At 36.9% G+C, this 23,436-nt stretch overlaps 1 protein-coding gene across 1 annotated transcript in view; it reads left to right on the top strand.

Annotated features, from left to right (window-relative positions):
• Positions 1-23,436, top strand: part of LOC122732955 (transmembrane protease serine 11C-like) — a 101,632-nt gene that overhangs the window by 17,437 nt on the left and 60,759 nt on the right. Inside the window, exon 3 of the mRNA XM_043973409.1 lies at positions 7,453-7,520. Coding sequence (XP_043829344.1) covers positions 7,453-7,520 — 68 coding nt within the window. The remainder of the gene's footprint in view (positions 1-7,452; positions 7,521-23,436) is intronic.

The raw sequence follows: 23,436 nt of genomic DNA, 5'->3' as shown, positions 1-23,436 counted from the left end.
CTTCAGAAAATTTAGTTCTTCTCCCAGAAAAAGAACAACAGAGTCAGTATATTATGCTGAAAGGAGAAACATAGATGCTCAGTTGGACAAAGACCCTTAGAGGTTATCTAGTCCAACCCATACCTCAACAGGAATCTCCTACAATATCCTGAACAAAGTCTTGGATAATCTTAGCTTTAATACCTCTTGAGCAGTGTATTCTGTGTTTGAATAGCTCTCTTAGGAAGTTTTTCATTGAATCAAGCTAAAATCTTCCTTTCTACAATCCTCGAGTCAGACACCTGAGTTTAAATCTTGGCTTTGTTACTTAATACATTTGTGTCCTTGAGAAAGGCATTTAATTACTCTAAACCCCAGTTTCTACCAGCTCTAAGTCCTATGAAAGTTATAAAGATTTAAAATTCAGCAAGATGCTAATGGAAGCATGTATTACAAGTTCAGCTCTTATTGTGTCTGCCAAAGAAGGGGACTCACCAGTTTCAAGCTTTCTCCTTCCTTTCCCACTTATTTGCACACATATACTGCTATCAATTAATCAATAAGCCTTTATTATGCATTTACCATGTGCCTTGGCTGTGCTATGTACTGGGGATTCAAGGACCGAAGTGAAAACAATCCCTTACATTAAGATGCTTACATTCAAGTGGGGAAGACATGTACTTGCATAGTATGTATATGTATATACACAGACCTTTGTGTCTATATATCTATATCCATATGCATATGTATGTACATATATCTATATATCTATATCTATATGCCTATGTATATACATATATCTACATGTATACATGTAGATACCTATGTAGGTACAAATGTATATATTTGTGTATATATTACATACAAGTAGATCTTCCTTAGAAAGGAAAGAACACTGGACCAATCACTGGAATGCACATCATCACTGATTGTGACTACCAACTACAGAAGTGGGTTGGAGGAGTGTTCAGGATCACATGTAGTAGGTGAGAGCTTGATATCAGTGAGAGTGGGTTCACCAATTTAAACACTGAAATTCCTTCCTTTCTGGAGTTGGCAAATATTTAGCTGACTTGATTGGTATAGGGCATGTTACAGCTTATTTGTTTCAAAATGTATAGCAGTGCCAAGGCACTCCTGCATGTCTGAAGCATGCAGATGTAAGGAGCTGACCAAGAACAATTTTTGGCTCTACTAGGCAAAATGCAATAATGGGGAGAGAGAGTCCATTAGGATTCTGGAAAGTCAAAGCAGAAAACCTAACAAAGAACTATATTACACCAAGAAGAGCAAAGCATTCCAGAGAAGAGTCAATTTCTAAGAAAAAAGAAGTCTGATGTCTCATTCACTAAGCTTCGATCTAAACAACTTTAGTAGTAATACCCAAAACACTGGTAATTTGATCCCAGATTATCTGGGATTTTAGACAACATATTACATTTTTAAATGAATAAGAAACCCAGTTTTGTCATAGTATAGGTGCAATACTCTGGTATTAAAAGGTCATAGAGGGGCAGCTAGATGGCGCAATGGGTAGAGCACCGGCCCTGGAGTCAGGAGTACCTGAGTTCAAATCTGGCCTCAGACACTTAACACTTACTAGCTGTGTGACCCTGGGCAAGTCACTTAACCCCAATTGCCTCACTAAAAAACAAACAAACAAACAAACAAAAACAATAAAAGGTCATAGAGAGGGGAATCTCCAAGTCCAGAAAAAAAAAGAACTGTGGAGTAGAGATGCTGAATGAACCATACTATTTCTTTTGCTTTTGGTGCTCTTGTTTTTCTATGTTGAGGTTTTTCCTCATTGCTCTGATTCTTCTCTTATAATATGACTAATGCAGAAATATGTTTAATGTTATTATGTATATATATATATATATATATATATATATATATATATAACCTATATCAGATTACCTGCTGTCTGGGGGAGGGGGGAGAGAAGGGAGGGATGGAGAAAGATCTGAAATTGGAAAGCCTGTACAAACAAAAGTTGAGAACTATTTTTACATGTAACTAGAAAAAGATAAAATACTTTTATCAGAGAAAAAAGGTCATAGAGGAGGTTTTATGAGAGCTAGGGAAATAACCTATAGGCTTCAGAAATCTAAATTTTATCTGTCAAGTTACAAGGACATATCAGGGAGATGTGAGGGTCTACTATTTGCATGCTATGCAAAAGTAACCTCAAATATAAATCCTTGTATTTATGAAATATGAAACATATCTGACATGTTTCAGTGAAACCTCTTTTCTCAAACTGAACTATTAGATAATTAAACTAAAAGGGAGATTAGCATATAGATTCATGTTTCCCAATTTTTGTTTCCTGGTTACCTCTCATCTTAATGACTACACATACATACATCTGGGTATATAGTAGATGTTTCTATTGAGGGCATAGTTTGACTGAGGAGGATTTTTCCCTTTCCCAGCAGAGAAGAATAGGTCTGTCTTTACCTATGGGTCTTGGCTTTGGGTGTTTTATTTTCCTACTGGTTATACCCTTTTTCCTCTATCCATTTTCTCTTTTTGCCCAGGCTGCAATTGTTCCAATGTGCTGGAGATAAAAAAAAGATAAAATCAAGATTTTAACCTTGTTCAACTTTGTATACTCACTACTTTTCCCTGATCTTTTCCAGAGCTTATTAATGTTGGTTATTAATAAAACACTGATAATAGTTTAGATCACTGAGACTAAAGATACCTCTAGCTTTTAAGCCAGAGATGATAATTCCTGACCTGTAAAAAAAATTGCACTAAAATGACTGCCAATTCCCTGATTCATACTCCTTTTGAACATAAAAACAACAACAACAACAAATCTATTCAGAATAATTATGCCTTTGCCTAGGGAAATTGTAGCTGAAGTCTTAATAAATAATAAGTAATTTAACCAAAAAGAAGCAAGAACTTGGGATGTAAAAGTTCACCCTTTAAGATGGAAAAGGGAGAGTAAATGAAGGTGATAATTTATCAGCTTTCTAGTTTTCTTTAGCAAAGAACAATCTCAACATCCCCAGAAGGATTTTTTTTTAATGAAATAAGTGGACCTGTCAATCAAAACTTCTAGCAGCTGAATACTTATTCCAGTTCACTTCAAAATTAAAAAAAAAAATCCCAACTGCTTTGCTGCTACAATCAATCCTCCTTTCCATTCCTGTCATTCTTCATTCCAACTTTCCAGATCAGTATAATCTGACCTGGTCCAGTCCAAACCATGATAAATTCTGTCTTTTTCCTAGCTGGGGAGAGAAATTGTCTTTTTTAAACACTAACCTATGCTCCCCAAGTGAGTCCTCTGAATGGCCTCTTATCTTACTCAATAATTAGCTTAGATAGAGGCATTATATGAGGTTATTTCCTAAAAATCAATGTTAAAGCAGGGTTCAGTGAATAATGTGATATTTGACCAATAGTTTGTGTGGTAACTAGTACAGACTTGTCCAGTAGTTAGGGAAAAAGCAGTGGTGATTTGTGGGTGCTAAAAACTCAGGTTCCTGGTCTCTCTTAAGGAGGCAACATGCGCCACAATGAAAAGAACATTAGATTTAGCATCAAAGTTCATAGATTTAATTTCCCACTCTTTCATCTGTGTAATGTTGGGCAAGTTGTTTAACTTTGCTGAGCCTTAGAACCTCATCTGGAAAATGACAATCACATACACTATTCCCCATGATATTTTTGCTTTTGTGGTTAAAAACATTGTCCTCAGTAAAGCAATAATTCCTTTTACTCAGTCTCTTCATGTTCTTTTTCAGGGGAAGCACAAAATATTCTTTTTTTTGGTTTCTGTGTTTCAGTTGTGTCCAACTCTTCATGACTCCAGTTGGGTTTTTCTTGACAAAGATACTTGAATGGCTTGCCATTTTCTTCTCCCACTTATTTTACAGATGAGGAAACTGAGACAAGAGTTAAGTGACTTCCCCAGTGTCACATAGCTAGTAAGTGCCTAAGGCCAGATTTGAACTCAGAAAGATGAGTGTTCCTAACTCCAGACCCAACATATTGTGTCATCTAACTGCCCTTGTCAAATTAATTATTTAGGAACAAATCAGAAGAGAAAATAGAAATAACTGGAGTAGTGAATAGAGATCTTCAGAGCCAGGAATACATGGGTTCAAGTCTCATTTTTGACAATAGTGGCTATGTGACTCTATACACATCATGTCACTTATCAGTACTCTAGGTAACTTCCTAACCCCATAAGTTGCAGAGAAGGTGACAGTGGGAGTTTCCTCACTCAGGAGTCCCCTACACTGATGAAGTCACAAGTCCAATCCCTATTCCTCCTACATTATGACTATTTGGTACATTTATCTGGTACAATTTATTGCTAATTATATACACCTCTACTTTGGATATGTTATTATGTTTCACTGGTGTTACTTGGGAATGAAGTGTACTTGGTAATAACTATAATACATGTAGCATCATTGTGCTTAATGAAAATGGAAAGAAAGGTGTGTAAGACCAGTCCCTCAGACAAATATAAAAGTGACCTAAGATGAATATGAGCAATATTTGGCAACTCCCTTTTACTGGAATTGAGTTCTGAAATGGAATGAGAAAGCTCAAGAATCTTAGAGCAGAATACCAGGAGCATTTGAATATACTTACGAAGATCTAGATTAAACTGATATTTTTAGAAAGCTGCATTATTGAATAAATATGCTAGTTCTTTTGAATGAATTGGTCTGAGTTTAGCATACAATTATGTTTGTCCATGTACATAGAATGGAATTACTTCTTAAATAATATTCTGTTATCTTTTTATCATATTATATTCTGTAGTTTACAAAAGAAACAGTACAGTAGAAAGTAAGACAAGAGATCTAGGTTTTAATATTGGCCCTATATTTTATTTCTGTGACCTTGGGCAAATCACTTCATTTCTCAGGGTTTCAGTTTCCTTCTAGGTAAAGGTCATTTCCAGCTGTAAATCTATCCCATGAACAAGGGGAGAGATGATCACTTAGATGGATGAAACTCTTCTATCATAAAAAATTAACTTCGATTAATTTGTGGTAACTTCTAATCACCAACTTAACTTTAAGTCTCAGTAAAACTCAAGAAAATTCACTTTCACTTGTGCTAAAGGAATTGCCATTCCCTTCTTCTTACCCATTAGACTCATAAATGGCTTCTACTGTGCTCATTGAATCAAGAAAATATGACATAGAGCCATTATCAGTGAATCTATCACCCACTTTGTTCTTTTGGGGTTTTTTGAAGAATTTGTGTATACTTCCTCACTAAACAATTCCTCTAATGTGAATTATTGTATTATACAATATGATTGGGTGATATGTTAATAATATATCATATAATAAAGAATGTTATGATAGCAGTCTCCTCCTGAGTGAAGACATAACACTTGAAGGAATTCTGGATAGATGAGAATATGATAGATGCTGAAGGGCTTAGAGGAGGAAAAGTTGGGCAACATTTTGAATTTATATTGCTCTTCTCAGAGGCCACTGCATGTTTCAATATCCTTTCTATCTTCAAACAGCTTTGGCTAGCACTTTGATGCAATTGTAAATGCACAAATTGATGTATAGCTAATGAGGCAATTGGCAGAATACAATTCTTAAAATAGAGATAATTTTGATAGTCTTGACTACTCTGAAGGAAAAGTCCCAGCCAGTGGAAGCTGGTCTCTAAAATGTCATGTAATTTTCCAATAGATGAAGAAAAATAGCTAATGTCCAAAATTAGCATGGCTTACTAATCCAGGAAGAATTTGAACAGAGGATCCTTCCAACTTTTCTAGCTGCCACTTACCTGGTGACGGGGGAGGAGAAAATGTCAATAGGTAGTTCTCTAGCTATATTTTTTCTAGAGGTTTCTTTCATCTCCCAGCCTGACACTGTTGGTCATATATGATGGAGAGAATCATTGTTAATATATTCAGAGCTAGAAGGGACTTCAGAGTTCATATGGCCTAACTCCTTCGTTTTACTCTGACATAGAGAGGTTAAGTATCTTGTCCAAGGTCACACTAAGAAAAATAATGTTTTGCAATCCATAAATGAAAAGTGTTACAAAATATAAAACACGGGGCATCTAGGTGGTACAGTGGCTAAAACACTGACCCTAGATTTAGGATGACCTGAGTTCAAATCTGGATTCAGACAATTGATGCTTACTAGCTGTGTGACCCTCATGGCCCCACCTACACACACACACACACACACACACACACACACACACACACACACATATATGTATATTAACACTATCATTTCTTTGTCTGGTAAAATTCTGCCCTGTGTTCTGACACTAATGTCAAGTCAATAAGCATTTACTAAGACATGGGAAACATTGGGACAGACTGCCCAGCATAGCATGTATGGAAGATGCTATGCTCTATAAGCAAACACATTTGCAGTAGCTTGAAAGAAACATGGGGTACACAAATTTAGAGACACCTGCACTTCAAATGTTCGTATGGACTATTTGTGTCTGATCTGTGGTAGACTTCTGGGCTTATATTGGTCTAAGCAGCTAGTCTGACACACCATACTTGACCCCAACATAGTGATGTCATTTTGGTCCTCATTGAGGATGAAGGACAACAACCAACCAACCAACCAGTTATATACCAGTCACTGTGCTAAATGCTGGGGATTAAAGAAAGGTGAAAACAATCCCTGCTCTCAAGGAGCACACAATCTAATAGGAGATATGACATGCAAACAACTATGTATAAGCAAGCTACATATGATAAATTGTAGATAATCTCAACAGGAAGCTACTAATATGAAGGAGGATTAGAAAAAGATTGTTGCAGTAAATGGGATTTTAGCTGAGACTTGAAGGAAGCCTGGGAATTCAGGAGGGTAGAGATAAAGAGGAAAAAAATTCCTGGCATGAGGGACAGCTAATAGAGTTGGAACTGGAGTGTCTTGTACAAAGAAGTGTAAGGAGGTCAGGGTGACTGGATTGTAGAGTACATGGAGAGAAGAAAATGTGAGAAGACTGGAAAGGTAGGAAGGTACCAAGCCACAAAGGGCTCTTTAAGTCAAATAGTAGATTTTATATTTGCTCCAGGAGGTAACAGGGAGCAAACTGGAGTTTGTTGAATGGGGGAAGGAAGAGAAGAGACATGACCAGATCTGTACTTCAGGAAGATCACTTTGATAACTGAGTGGGGAATGGAATGGGAATAGTTTTGAGTCAGAAAGACCACCCCAGAAGACTATTGCAATAATCTATAGAAAAGCTGAAGGTGGGCAGTACAGATTGTTGTTTATTAGCATAAATGTTAGCTGTTGCCATATTACTCTTAGGAAAGGATCTTTTTTTTTCTTCTCCAACATATCAGCATGCATTTTTATGAAGGACATTTAACAACAGATGTAAGAGTAAAAGGCTAGGGTTTCTAGGTATTTAAAACATCTAACATTTAACATACAATGCATTGTTATGAAGAGTGATAACAGTCATTTTGTTTTCTTTCAATAGATGAATAAAACATTTCAAGCATCCAAACTGAGAAGGCAGTATGTCAAATCCCACGTTGTCAAAGTCAGGTATGTAATATAGACAAAATCACAAGTATCCATATTCTAGTATCCACAAATAGTCATGGGTTTGAATTTTCTTCCTTCCCCTTTTCCTAGTGTTCTTTCTCTAAAGTGACTAACATAATGTTAAAGAATTGAAATAAATCTAAACTGTGGGTCTTTAATCCTTCACTACTTCAATTGTTCAAGAGGGAACTCAATCAGTTCTATGAGGCTTGAAATTAACCCAAATGAGGCGATTAGATTGGAGCCATCACCCAGAGTAATTTGACAAAAGTTTGTACATTTCTTGGAAAGCAGCTGTGGTAAAGGCCAGAATTAGCAGGCCCATTGATTTCTCCTCTCTCTGGGCTCACTTTGGTTCCCCTTGCATCAAACAAAAGGTTGCAAATTTTAGAGTAAAACAAGAATCTAATATCCCTGATTATTTAATCCCAAACTATAGAACTTCAGAGGAGATCAGGTTGGGTAGCAGATAAAGCACTGGATTTAGAGCCAGAATGACCTCAGTTCAAATTCTTGGTGATCTCGTGAAGTCTTTGGGCAACTTCCCACAATAATATTTTTAAATGTGTAAAGTAAAATACATAGAATTACAAAGAAAATGAATTACATTAAAATTGTTATAAAAATGTTTTTAAAGTTCCCAGTTCCAAGTTAGGAACTCCTGAATAATCTAAAAAGATTCTTTGACTCAAATATGGTAGATGATTGCCAAAAGTCTATATAGAAGGCAATCATCAGGCACTTAACAGTAGAAAGATTTGGTAGAAGGTATAGCAATAAAGTCATCAAAATCTTGAGAATAGGAATTCAAAAGAAAGTCTAATCTAGTCATTGGGGTACCCAGAGCAGAGTAGAATAGGCTTTGGGACTAATTTAGCAATGAATTGTTGAATCACACACACACACACACACACACACACACACACAGGGAGAGAGAGAGAGAGAAAGTGAGTTTGCCTTGGATGAGCACTCATCCCAAAATCTTAGGCTGGGCTAAACCTACAAGTAGAGATTAAATAGGTTAAGTAAATTATTCTGCCAATTGGCAGATTGTAAGGGTAGGGATGATTGGATAACAGATCCAGAATTGGAAAGGATTTTACAAGTCATCTAGTCTAACTTATTCATTTCACAAATGAGGAATCTAAGATTCAGAGATTAAACAAATATATAAGGTCCTTGGCAAACCTTAAAACTTTATATAAATGCTATTATTGCCCAAGGTCCCACAGGTAGTATCCAAGTCAGAATTCAAGTTCAGATCCCATGACTCCAAGTGTAGTACTCTTTCCACTGAGTCATGCTGACTTCAGAATCCAGCCAGACATTATAAATGCCTGCCTCATGTATCAGACTTTTTCTACTGGTTTCCTGTTCCACTTCTATAGAATGGAATCCAGTTCGCTTAAATGGGTGCATCCCTGCTTATACACTTACTTATTTTACCATTTGCAATTGGTCATCAGCATCACTCTCCATAAAAATTTATTAAGCCTGGTGCTGCACTAGGTGCCAAAACAGCAAATTCTTCTGGATACATAACAGATGAACTTGGAACCTGGTAATACCACACCCCATGTCAAGGTGGATGCACAGATGTTATTTTCTTCAGTGAACTTTGTGCTTCTTTTTCCATTTGGGCAATTCTGCTTTTTAAGGAGTTATTTTCTTCAGTGAATTTTGTGCCTCTTTTATCAAGCTACTAATTATTTTCATAATTTTCTTGAATAATTCTCATTTCTTTTCCCAATTTTTCTTTTACCAGTATTCTCTTTAACTCTTCCAGGAATTCTTGTTGGGCTTACATTCAACTAGAATTTTTCTTTGAGGCTTTTGTTGTAGGTATTGTCACACTGTTGTCTTCTTCTGAGTTTATACCTTAGTATTCCATGGCACCATAGTAGCTTTTTATGGTCAAGTACGTTTCTTGCTTTTTTATCATTTCCCAGACTATTTCTTGACTTTGAACTTTATGTTAAAGTTGGGCTCTTATCAACTTGGGATGGGGAGGCATTATCCCAAGCTTCAGTTTTTTTCATGCTGCTGTTTTCAGAACTAGTTCTAGGGGTCTGCAAGTTTTTGGTGATTCCAAGGTAGTGTGATCTGGGGGCAGTTGTGGCCACTGCTTTCTTGGTTTGCACTCTGGTATTTATCTAGGAAGGGCCCCTGATCCTCTGTAGTTGAAAGTTCCAGGACTTCTCTCTGCCCTGGAACTATGACTCAGGATGTCTTTGGGCTGAGAGCTCCTGAAGCAGATGAAGCCACTTTCAAAGCCACCCCTACCACTGCTGATGTCAATGCATGTGATCTGGGCCATCCCCAACTCTAGTGTCAGACCTCTCCTGCCAACCTCCTCAGCTGCCTTGGGTTGGAACTATTTCTAACCTTGATTTTCTGTTAGCTCTGCCTCTTCAAAATTCAATTTAAGGCACTATTTTAGTTATTTGGAGGGGTATTGTGTGAGAGTTTGCCTGCTTTCCTGCCTCTAATCTATCATCTTGGATCCATATAAAGAGAAATTCTGTCTGAGTATCTTGACAGTTTCACTGGACAAGGAAAGAAAAGTAAAAGAAAGAAGATGAGAAGAAAATTTTAATAGAGCATTTTGGGGATCTTTTTAAAATAATATAAAATAACAGAATTCAAACTCTTGTACTTCTTCATATCCTAAACAGGGAATCGGAAAAACTAAGGCAAGTGTAAGATCAATTATTATTACTACCTCAAATAAGAGCTGGCATTTATAGGGTGCTTCAAAGTTTATAACTCACCTTACGTGAATTGTCTCACTTGATCTTTATAAGAACCTTTGAAATAGGCAATATTATTCCCATTTTATAGATGAGGAAAATGAAACTGATAGAAAATAAATGACTTACCCAGGGTTACATAGCTAATAAGTATCTGACATGGAATTTAAACTCCAATCTTCCTGATTCCAACTCTCAACATACTATACACTATACAATCCAAATGCTATAGAGAAAAAACTCAAACCTACTTCAAATTAGGGATCTGTCATTCAGTATTTGAATCACAGATGTTTAAGTGAATGGAAGAAACAGATTTTTGATATCTGTTGTTCCAATAAAGAAAGAAAACAGATCAAGATTAAAGACTATAAAATTAGACAGCAAGTACTGGGACACCCTTGAAGTTAGTACTCCATGGTCCAGTAAGGCGTAGAACTAATAACAATTAAAAGTTGCTCATTTCTAGTATGGTTTTTGAATGATTATGAAGAAAAATAAACAAGAAAATGTTCCCTTTTGGACACCATGGGGATAGGACAATCTAGTTCTCATCTGTCTCCTTTTTTGTTGCAATTGATGGGGGGGCAGGCAAATCATTAATGTTCTAGTCAATAATATAGCTCATTTTCCAACAGAACCTTGTATAATTTTATTTATAATCATCCCTGAAATGTGCTTAATAAAGCATAACATTTTATACTAATTTATTATTTAATTTTAAATTTTTTTTTAATTTTGAGTGCTGAATTCTTTCTGTCCATCCTACCCCTCCCTCATCCACTGAAAAGGCAAGCAATGTGATATCAATTATACTTTTGAAATGATGCAAAATATATTTCTATATTAGTCATATTGCAAAAAACGTAAAAAAATATGTTGCAATCTGTATGCAGACTCCATCAGTTTTTTTCTCTGAAAGTGGGTAATATTTTTCACCATAAGTACATCAGAATTGTTTTGAATTATTGTATTGACCAGAAGAACTAAGTCATTCACAATTAATCACCATACAATATTGCTGTTACTAGGGATGATATTCTCCTGGTTATGATTCCTTCAGTTTGCATGAGTACATATAAGTTTTTTCCAGATTTTGATGAAATCTCCTGCTTATCATTTCTTATAAGACAATAGCATTACATCATAATCATATACAACAACTTATTCAAGTATTGTCCAAATGAGGGCATTCCCTCAATTCCCAATTCTTTACCACCACAAAAAATTCCTATATTTTATGCATATAGGTTTTCCCTTTTCCTTTGATTTTTTAGGGGTACAGACTTAGAAGTAGTATTACTAGATCAAAGTGTATGTACAGTTTTATAGTCCTTTGGATATAGTTCCAAATTGCTCTCCAGAATGGTTTGATCAGTTCATAACTCCACCAATAGTGTACTAGTGTCCCAATTTCTCCATATTCCCACCAATATTTATCATTTTCCTTTTCTGTGCCAATCTAATAGGTATGAGGTAGTCCCTCAAAGTTGTTATTTCTTTAACATTTAGAATTTTATTTTCCCCAATTACATGTAAAAACAATTTTAAAACTTTGTGTTCCAAATTCTTTTCCTCCTTCCCTCCCCACCTCCCCGCTTAAGAAGGCAAGCAGTTCAATATAAGTTATTTGTGTGTAGTCATGCAAAACATTTCTACATTAGTCATGTTGTGAAAGAAAACATAAAAAAAACTCAAGAAAAACATCTTTAAAATTATGCTTCAATCTGTATTCAGATACCATCAATTCTTTCTCTGGAGGTGGATCACAGTTTCCATAAGTCTTTCGGAGTTGTCTTGAATCATTGTATTGCTAAGAATTACTAATTCATTTACAGCTGATCATCATACAATATTAATGTTACTTTGTACACAGTACATTTCACTTTTCATTAGCTCATATAAGTCATTCCAGGCTTTTCTGAGAGCCTCCTGCTCAGCATTTCTTATAGCACAATAGTGCTCCATCAAAATCTCATCCCACAATTTGTTCAGTCATTCCCCAATTGATGGGCATCCCCTCAATTTTGAATTCTTTGCAGCAGAAAAGGGCTGCGTAAATATTTTTGCACATATAGTTCCTTTAACTTTTTGGTCTTTATCTCTCCTTGGATATTAACATAATAGTGGTATTACTAGGTCAAAGAGTATGTATGGTTTTATAGCTTTGGCCATAGGTCCAAATTGCTCTACAGAATGTTTGAATCAGCTTACACCTCTACCAACAGTGCATTAATGTCTCATTTTCTCCATAACCCCTACACAATTTCATTTTCCTCTGCTCTATTATCCAATCCAATAGGTATGAGGTAGTAGCCCAGAATTGTTTTGACTTAAATCTTTCTAATCTATAGTAAATTGGAACATTTTTTTTCATATGGCTATAAGTAGCTTTGATTAATCCATCTGAAAACTCTTCATATATTTTGATCATTTATCAGTTGGGGAATGGCTCTTAGTTTAACAAATTTGACTCAGTTCTCTATGTGTTTGAGAAATGAGGCCTTTATCAGTCAAACTTGCTTCAAAAATTTTTCACAATTTCTATTGCTAATTGAATTTTCCTCCATTCTACTTCCTCCCCATGCCATTTACTCTATTCTCTATTTCCCTTTACCCTTTTCCTTCTTCAAAGGTGTTTTGTTTCTGACTGCCCCCTCCTCCAATCTGCCCTCACTTCTATCACCTTCCCCCCCCCCTTATCCCCTTCCCCTCCTACTTTCCTGCAGGGTAAGATAGATTACTATATCCAATTGAGTGTGCATGTTATTCCCTCTTTGAGCCTATTCTGATGAGAGTAAGGCTCACTCACTCCCCCAAACCTCCCTCATCTTCCCCTCCACTCCATAAGCTTTTTCTTGCTTCTTTTATGTGAGATACTTTACCCCATTCCACCTCTCCATTTCCCTTTATCCCAGTGCATTCCTCTCACCCCTTAATTTTATTTTTTAAAGATATCATCCCTTCATATTCAACTCACACCTGTAATCTCTGTCTAAATATACTCCATTCAGCCACCCTAATAATGAGAAAGTTCTTAGGAGTTACAAGTATCATCTTCTCATGTAAGAATGTAAACAGTTTAACCTTTTAATATCCCTTATGATTTATTTTTCCTGTTTACCTTTTTGTATTTTCTAGGGTCTTGTATTTGAAAGTCAAATTTTCTATTCAATTCAGTTCTTTTCATCAAGAATACCTGGAATGGGGGGCAATTAGATGGCGCAGTAGATAAAGCACTGGCCCTGGATTCAGGAGGACCTGAGTTCAAATGCCAGTCCAGACACTTGACACTAGCTGTGTGACCCTGGGCAAGTCACTTAACCCTCATTGCCTCACAAAAAAAAAAAAAGAATACCCAGAATGGTGCACAGCTAGGTGGTGCAGTGGATAGAGCACTGGCCCTGGAGTCAGGAGTACCTGCGTTCAAATCCGGCCTCAGACACTTAACACTTACTAGCTGTGTGACCCTGGGCAAGTCCCTTAACCCCAACTGCCTCACTAAAAAAAAAATATTAGAAAGCCAATTCAGAATCCAAAAAAACTCTCAACAGAATAGAATAGAGGGCCAAGCCAAATAAGATGAAATTGAATCAAAAATATATAAATAAAAAGAATACCTGGAAGTCCTCTCTTTCATTGAATTCCCATTTTCCCCCTGCAAGGTTATATTCAGTTTTTCTGGGTAGGTGATTCTTTGTTGTAATCCCAGTTCCTTTGCCTTCCAGAATATATTATTACAAGTCCTCTATTCCTTTAATGCAGAAGCTGTTAGATATTGTGTTATCCTGACTGTGGCTCCACAATACTTGAATTGTTTCTTTCTGGCTGCTTGCAATATTTTCTCCTTGACCTGGGAGTTCTGGAATTTGGCTATAATATTCCTGGAGGTTTTCGTTTGGGGATTTCTTTCAGGAGGTTATTGGTAAATTCTTTCATTTTCTATTTTACCTTCTGGTTCTGGAATATCAGGGAAATTTTCTCTGACAATTTCTTGGAAGATGATATCCAGGCTCTTTTTTTGATCATGCATTTCAGGTAATCCAATAATTTTCAAATTATCTCTCCTGGATCTATTTTCCAAGTCAGTTGTTTTACCAAGGAGATATTTCACATTGCCCTCTATTTTTTCATTCTTTTTGTTTTACTTTATTGTGTCTTGATTTCTCATAAAGTCATTAGCTTCCATTTGTTCAATCCTAATTTTTAAGCAATTATTTTCTTCAGAGAGCTTTTATACCTCCTTTTCCATTTGGTCAATTTGGCTTTTCAAGCTGTTGATTTTATTTTTCTTTCATTTCCCTCCCACATCACTTTCATTTCTCTTTCCATTTTTTTCCTTTACCTCTCTCACCTTATCTTCAAAGTTCTTTTTGAGTGCTTCTATGGCCTGAGATCAATTCATATTTTTCTTGGAAGCTTTAGATGTAGGACCTTTGACTTTGTTATCTTCTTCTGAAGGTGTGCTTTGATCTTCCTTGTAACCAAAGAAACTTTCTAGGGTCAGCATTTTTTCTGTTTGCTCATTTCCCCAGCCTACTTCTTGACTTTTATTTACTCTATTTTTTAATCTTCTTTCACCCTATCCCTCCACAAAAGTGTTTTGCTTTTTACTGCTTCCTCCCCCAATCTGCCCTCCCTTCCTTCACCTCTCCCCACCTTTTTCTCTTCCCCTCCCACTTTTCCTCAGGGAAAAACATATTACTATACAAACTTGAGTGTTTATGTTATTCCCCATTTGAACCCATTCTTATGAAAGCAAGGCTCACTCACTCCCCCACTCCTCCCCCATTTTCCCCTCCACTCCATACGCTTTTTCTTAATTCTTTTATTTGAGCTACTTTATACCCTTCTACCTCTCCCTTTCCCTTTTTTCCAGTGTATTCCTCTTACCCATTAACTTTATTTTGAAGATGTCTTCATGGGTCAGCTAGGTGACACAGTGGACAAAGAACCAGCCCTAGACCCAGGAGGCCCCAAGTCCAAATCCAGCCCCAGACATAAGCCACCCCACTCTGTCTGCCCTACAAGAAACAAGGGTAAATGCTTATTTATTGATTTTTAACTCTTTTTTAAAGTGGGGCACTGCTTCTAGGGTGGAGGGTGCACTGTCGCATGCCTCAGGGGGTCTGTGCAGTTGTTTTTAGAGATAGTTCTAGGAATTTGTAAGTTTTTAGTTCTTCGAAGGTATTATCATTTAAGGAGAAGTATGTTTACTACTCTCCTGGCCTGTGCCCTGGTCTGTAAGCAACCAATGGCCTTCTTTTTTCCCTGGAACTATGAACAGAATCCTGTTCCACTTGTGCTTGTTCTCCTTCCTGGCCTGGGACTGCTACCCAAGACTGCAACCTGGATCTATGTAATGGCAAAGCAATAGAGTCCTGTCTCAGTGCTAGCAAAGAGATCCCTTTAATCTCCTTCTGGCCAATTGTTCAACCTGCTCATCATCTATGGGCTGAGTTCCAGAAGCAGTTGCAGCTGCTGCTGATTCAGAGGCTCCCAAGGCCTTCTCCTGATTTGCTATGGCTGTGGCTGGGTCTTTGCTTGGGTGGCGTGTGCTGGGCTGCACTCCACTCTCACCCTCATACAACAGATCTTTCCTGCGGACCTTCAAAGTTATCTTTGGCTAGAAAATTATTTCACCCTGTCCTTTTGTGGATTCTGCTACTCCAGGAATTGTCTTATGGCATTATTTGAAGGTATTTGGAGGTGTCTTGGGTAGAGCTCAGGCAATTCACTGCCTTTCCTCTGCCATCTTGGCTCCACCTCTTATTTTGGTTATAAGTTTTTCCCCTATTCATTGATCTGACAGGTAAAGTTTTCCATGATTCCCTAATTTGCTTATGCTATCACCCTTTTATTTCTAAATCATTTATCTATTTTGATGTTATCTTGGTAAACAGTTTGAAATTTTGGTTTATTCCTAATTTCTGCCAAACTGCTTTCCAGTTTCCTAGTAATTTTTGTCATATGGTGAGTTCTTGTCCCAAAAGTTTAGATCTTTAGGCTTATCAAACAATATATATTACTATGGTCATTTGCCACTATGTATTGTATACTTAATCTAGTCCATTGATCCTCCAATATATTTTGTAGTCAATATCATATTGTTTTGATTATTGCTATTTTGTAATAGAATTTGCAATCTGGTTCTGCTAAGCCACTTTCCTTCACATTTGTTTTTCATTGTTTTACCTAGATATTCTTGACCTTTTGTCCTTCCAGATGAATTTTATTATTTTTTCTAGTTCTATAAAATAGTTTTTGGGTAGTTTATTGGTATGGCACTGAAAGTAAATTAATTTAGGTAGAATTGTCATTTTTATTATATTGGCTAAGCTCACCCACCAGCAATTAATATTTCTCTAAGTTTTTAGATATATATTTATTTGTCTTATTGATGAGCAGCTAAGTGGTGCAGTGGATAGAGTGCCAGGCTGGAGTCAATGGGACTCATCTTCCTTAGTTCAAATTTGGCTTCAGACATTACTAGCTAAGTGACCTTGGGCAAGTCACTTAATCTTGTTTGCCTTAGTTTCCTCATCTATAAAACAAGGTGGAGAAAGAAATGGAAAAATACTCCAGTATCTTTACCAAGAAAACCCCAAATGGAGTCACAAAGAGTTGGAAATGATTGAAGAGTAACACGTCTTTGGTCTGACAAAATCCATTAAGTGACTCCATCCATCTGATCAGTGCTTGACAGAAACACTCCACAGAGTACATAGGATGTATCCATTCAGATCTGAAGGAATGGAGTTATTGTAACGATTGGAATGACGCCACCTGCTGGAGACTTACTGTAGAAGAGTTCCGCCCATGAAGCGAAGGTCTTTGAGGGCAAGACCAGGAGTCTTTTCTTTGGCATCAGGAAGTGACGTTGGGTAGTGGGAGGAAGAAGGAAGAGACTAGCGCTCTGCCTGGCTCTCTTGCTTTGGACTCTGGTGGAGAGCAGAGCTAGAAATGTGCTCTCCCTTTAATAGACAGGAATCTAGACCTTTCTCTCTCTTTACCAAATTCTTATTCTCCTTAATAAATACTTAAAAGTCTAACTCTTGCTAAAGCTTATAATTTATTGGCGACCACTCATTAGATATTTTAGACAGTTTAGCTACAATTTTATCCCTTAACATTATCAAATATGAAGTTATATGGGAAACAAAAGAAAAAGAGGGGGGAAAGAACCTATAAATTAAATTAAATTACTAGTGGCAGGGGAAGCTAGGTGGCGCAATGGATAGAGCACCAGCCCTGGAGTCAGGAGTACCTGAGTTCAAATCTGGCCTCAGACACTTAACACTTACTAGCTGTGTGACCCTGGGCAAGTCACTTAATTGCCTCACTAAAAAAAAAATTACTAGTGGCCTAAGTGTATACTAGTGTATCAAGGAAAGAAATATAATGTTAATACTCCTGACAAGAAAGTAATCTGATAAAATATGACTTGAAAAACTAAATATTATAATGGCAACATGGAAATTACCTAGTCCATTATTTTGATTCTGAGTGCTACATCAGTTAGTCAATAAGCATTAATTAAGCATCTACTATGTGCAAGGCATTGTGCTAAGCTCTAGGATACAAAGAAAGGCAAAAGACAGTCTTTGATCTTAAGGTGCTCACAGTCTAATGGAGGAGTCAACATGTAAACATCTATGTGCAAACAAGATATATACAGGATCAGTTGGAGATAATCAATGGAAGGAAGGCATTGGATTTAAGGAGAATAGGAAAAACTTCTTGTAGAAGGTGAGATTCTAGCTTGGATTTTTTGTTTGTTTGTTTGTTTGTTTGTTTTTTAGTGAGGCAATTGGGGTTAAGTGACTTGCCCAGGATCACACAGCTAGTAAGTGTTAAGTGTCTGAGGCCGGATTTGAACCCAGGTACTCCTGACTCCAGGGCCGGTGCTCTATCCACTGCGCCACCTAGCTGCCCCGATTCTAGCTTGGATTTTAAGAAAGCCAAGGAAGCCAGGAGACAGAGATGAAAAAAGGGAGAATTCTAGGCATAGGGGGCAGTCAATGGAAAATGCCCAGAGTTGGGAGATTGAATGTCTTGAGTAAGGAATGTCCAGTGTTACTGAATCACAGAGTATATGGAGAGTATGTGTAAGAAAACTGGAAAGGTAGGAGGGAGCCACTAGGTTATAAAAGAGCTGTAAACACCAAACAGGATTTTATATTTGATCCTGGAGGTGATAATGACCCATTGGAGTTTATTGAATTGGGGGGAAGGGGTGACATGATCAGACCTGTGCTTTAGGAAGATCAATTTGACAGTTGAGTTCAAAATGGACTGTGGTGACTTGAGGCAGAGAAAGCAATCAGTAAGCTATTGCAATATTCCAGTCATGAGGTGATGAGGACTTCCACCAGGTTGGTGGCAGTATCAGAGGAGAGAAGAGGGGATATTCAAGAAATGTTGCAAAAGTAAAAATTCATAAGACTTGGCAACAGATTAAATGGGGGAAGAAGGAATGGAAGAGTTGATGCTGACACCTACACTGTGTCTGGGTGACTAGAAGAATGGTGGTATGTTCAACAGTAAGAGAAAAGTTTGGAAAATAAGAGGATTTTGCAAGGAAAATAATAAATTTAAAATGTGATGAAATTAAGTTAAATGTTCTGATTTACTGATCAATAAAAGGAAATTAACCTAAGACATATGAAGGTTTCAGGACCATTGTCCAGGAATTCAAAATTCCAAGGAAAGAATAGATGCCTAAGAGATGCTGGGAGAAGGATAAGGACCACGTGGCAGAGGTGATAGAAAAGATGACAACAGAGTTTGCCACTGGGATGGCAGTATCAACTCAGGTTTTCTCTCCTGTTTATATATTTGTGTTCTTCATGCCAGAAAAGGTGGCAAAGGGTGCTAAGAATCACATAGGCTTTAGATTATCTATAAACTTTAATTTAACTCTGGGTACTCTAAATGTGAATGCATGTCCCAATAAGAATTTCCAAAAAGACCACCTTGAAAGTAATTGCCTAGTGAACCAGGCCTGGAGTCAGGAGGACCTGAGTTCAAATCTGGATTCGGACATTTACTAGCTGTATAACCCTGAGCAAGTCACTTAATCCTGATTGCCACCAAAAAAAAAAAAAAAGTAATTGGAGCTTATATACCAACACTGGTTACTGAGGATCAAGAGGTAGCGTACTCTGAAAAACTAGATAAATGCCTCAATATTAAATCAGTATATACTATGATATTTGGTTAATTCAATGAAAAGGTGAAAAGTGAGAAGTATATAGGAAAGCATGATTCAGGAAAAAGGAATGAGAGAGACCAAACAAACCTAATGCCTCTATATCACACACTTGCTTTGAGAAGAAAATTGTTAGGTCTTCGGTACAGCAAGTTCCAAATATGACCAAAAAATGAAATGGATTATATCTTAACAAACAGGAAAAGGCTTGTTACTGACATGGGAATTTACTAAACAAATTCTTTATGTGCAATCAGACCACTGACTTGTCAGGGCAAAAAACAAATTAGTACAAAGCATGCAGGAAGAATAATAATGAGAACAAGATATCCTGTATGGTGGCATACCCCTATACCTTTACTATCATGAAGACTGAGGCTAGTAAATCACTTGATTTTGAGAATTCTGAGTTGCAATGAGTTAAGTTGATCAGGCATCCACACCACATCTGGCACCAACATGGTAAGCCCTTAGGAACCAGAGGGCCATTAAGTTGCCTAAGGAGGGGTGAATCTGATCAGGTCAGCAAAGGAGCAGTTCAAAGTTCCTTTGTGTTTTAATAGAGGAATCAAGCCTGTGAATCATGTTTTCACATATAGCTAGGCAAGAAAGAGAGACCGAATCTTAAGGGGGAAAAAAGACAGTGTGCATCTGAAGCAACTTAATCCTGGACTATTTAAACAAATAATTTCTGTAGCAATGAAAAATGGGAAATGGATGACAGAAATAGAGTGATACCAATTATAATAATTTTATACAAATGTTTAAATATTGTAAAGCTATTACCATGAAAAGGATATCAAAAGGCACCAGAAAATCAGCAAATATTTGTTGTTTTTGCCAAGTGGAGAGATTTGGAAGCAAAAAAGGAATAGCAGTTTAGAATAAAAACTTGTTTTGTAAAACCTTATGAAGAATGATGGATGAGTATGATGAGTATTATTTCTTAAGTCAGACTGAAGGAATGGAGAATAAGACCAATTTAAAGATGTCTTCGGAAGAGATTTAGCTAAGAAAAGTCATCTCACAGACCTAAAAGGACAAAAAATGAAGGAAATCAACAAAATAATAAAAAATAGAAAAGATCTATAAAGTTGTTATAATTACTTTAACCAACCAAGACAGGAACCTATGTTTACAGAGGAGATAGAAATGGAAAAGAAGATGGGAAATGCACATAATGAACCATATGTATATAAAAGAGGTCTGTTCTGGAGTATACACAATGATGAGTACAGGGGGCAGCTAGGTGGTGCAGTGGATAAAGCACTGGCCCTGGATTCAGGAGGACCTGAGTTCAGATCCGGCCTCAGACACTTAACACTTACTGTGTGACCCTGGGCAAGTAACTTAACCCTCATTGCCCTGCACACAAAAAAGGAGTGTGAAGGAATAGAAAAAGCCTCAGATTTTATTAAAATATCCCCACCCCTAAAAGGTTATTGAGAAAATATCAACAACTATTCAGTAATATGTCTACTTAACCACATATACAAAATTATTCTTTGGAGTCATCTGTACTTGAATGCAAGGCATCTACCAAAAAGCTGTTAGTAGAGAATGAATGGACTTTCACAAGTCATACTTGACAATGGACCTCATCTTTACCATTTCATCATTAACTAAAGATATAACAAATACAGTATCCCATTGTGCCTATTGTTTATTGATTTTTGAAAAAACATTTAATTCATTAGTGGAAAACTCCACCTTATAGATCTTCATCAACAGGTTTTCTCTCATCCATATATCAAAATCACTCAAGATTCCTTATAATATATAACAAGAGAAATAACCTTGTTAGTAGCACCCAATCATAAACTTCAGGTGAGTTTAAAGTAGAAATAGGTGTACTTGCTAAAAGTATTTACCTCTATCATGGAAGAGATACAATATAGAGTCTAAGCTGAAGAAGCTTTCTCTGTGAATGGTGAAGTCCTCCATAGGCTTCTGTTTTTAGATGACGTTGACAAGTTGCCTCAAGTACTGTAACCTTGTGGAAACTCCTGGAATAGATCTATAGACTCTCAAAAGCATAGGAATAGCCAAGTAGATAAAGAATGTCTATTACCCAGATTATGACATGAATTTGAATGTGCATCCTTCAGAGCTCATACATCATAATATATATCTGGAGAGGTTAGCCTGGATCTGCATGGGACAAAGAGATTATCTTTAAGAATTGCAAAGATCATCAAATGATTCCAAGTTTTCCATGGAAATGAAGGTCCATCTTTCTAATAGCAACATTTTTACTGGTGCTGCTATATTGCAGTAAGGCATTGAAATACAACATTCTCTGAAGATTTAAAAATCAGTATCACACCGAGGGTAAGGCAGAGGCATTGGAAGGTAGGTGTGATCATATGCTAAGAAAAGCTCCAAATGGAAAATTTATCTAGATCTGAAAAGTAACACCATAAACAAATTAGAGGAGCAAGAAAGAAATTACCTTTCATATCTATGAATAGGAGAAGAATGCATTATTAAACAAGTGATAGAGAGGATCTGACAAGATCAAATGGATAGTTTTGATTAAATCAATTTTTTAAGTGTTTGCATGAACAAATCTAATGGAAAACAACTCAGAAGAACTCTTTGCCACAAGTTTCTCTGATAGAGGTTTCATATCTAAGATATATAAGGAATTCATTCATATTTTAAGACTAAGAGCTATTTCCGCAATACATAAATTGTTAAAGAATATCAACAAATAGTTAATTTTCAAGGGAAGAAACCTAAACTATCAATAAAGATGGGAAAATGCCCTAAATCACTAATAACTAGTGAGTAAAGAATCTGAACAAGACTGAAATGACTGAAAAACAAAAAGGTTTCATCTTATACAAATCAAGATGGGCAAAGATGACAAAAGAGGAAAATAAAAAATGCTAGAAAAGCTACAGGAAAATAGGCATACTAGTACACAGTTAGTGGAACTATGAATTGGTCCAGCCATTTTAGAAAGGAATTTTAAACTATGCCCCAAAAGATACTAAAATGTACATACCCTTTGACCCAGCTATTCCACTATTAGGTCTATACCCCAAAGAAATTTAATAAAGAAGAAAAATACCTATATTATCAAAAGGGATAATATTTATATAATCATACTTATAGGTGTTCTTTTTATACTGGTCAAAAATTAGAAACTTGAGGTGAGGGAAACATCTTTTTGGGAAGTGACTAAACAAATTGTGCTATATAAGTATAATAGAATGTTATTATGCTGGAGTATATAGGGTGTTCAAGGAGGACTAGAACCTCTGGTGTGAGGGCTTATAAGCCAAGCCCTATTCAGGGATGCCCATTCACTTTTTTTTTTTTTTAGTTTGGCAATTGGGGTTAAGTGACTTGCCCAGGATCACACAGCTAGTAAGTGTTGTGTCTGAGGCCAGATTTGAACTCAGGTACTCCTGACTCCAAGACTGGTGCTCTATCCACTGCACCACCTAGCTGCCCCAGCCCATTCACTTTTTTTTTTTTTTTTTTTGCGGGGCAATGGGGCTTAAGTGACTTGCCCAGGGTCACACAGCTAGTAAGTGTCAAGTGTCTGAGGCCGGATTTGAACTCAGGTACTCCTGAATCCAAGGCCGATGCTTTATCCACTGTGCCACCTAGCTGCCCCCACTTTTTTTTTTTTTTTAGTGAGGCAATTGGGGTTAAGTGACTTGCCCAGGGTCACACAGCTAGTTAAATGTTAAGTATCTAAGGCCAGATTTGAACTCAGGTACTCCTGACTCCAGGGCCGGTGATCTATCCACTGTGCCACCTAGATGCCCCTCAGCCCATTCACTTTTGATGTCCACTTTATTTTTTTTTTTAGTGAGGCAATTGGGGTTAAGTGACTTGCCCAGGGTCACACAGCTAGTAAGTGTTAAGTGTCTGAGGCCGAATTTGAACTCAGGTACTCCTGACTCCAGGGTCGGTGCTCTATCCACTGCACCACATAGCT

The sequence above is a fragment of the Dromiciops gliroides genome, chromosome 6, assembly GCF_019393635.1.
Source record: "Dromiciops gliroides isolate mDroGli1 chromosome 6, mDroGli1.pri, whole genome shotgun sequence".
In the NCBI taxonomy this organism is placed as follows: domain Eukaryota; kingdom Metazoa; phylum Chordata; class Mammalia; order Microbiotheria; family Microbiotheriidae; genus Dromiciops; species Dromiciops gliroides.
Note: the sequence above shows the minus strand (reverse complement) of the source record. Positions and strands in the feature narration are given on the sequence as shown.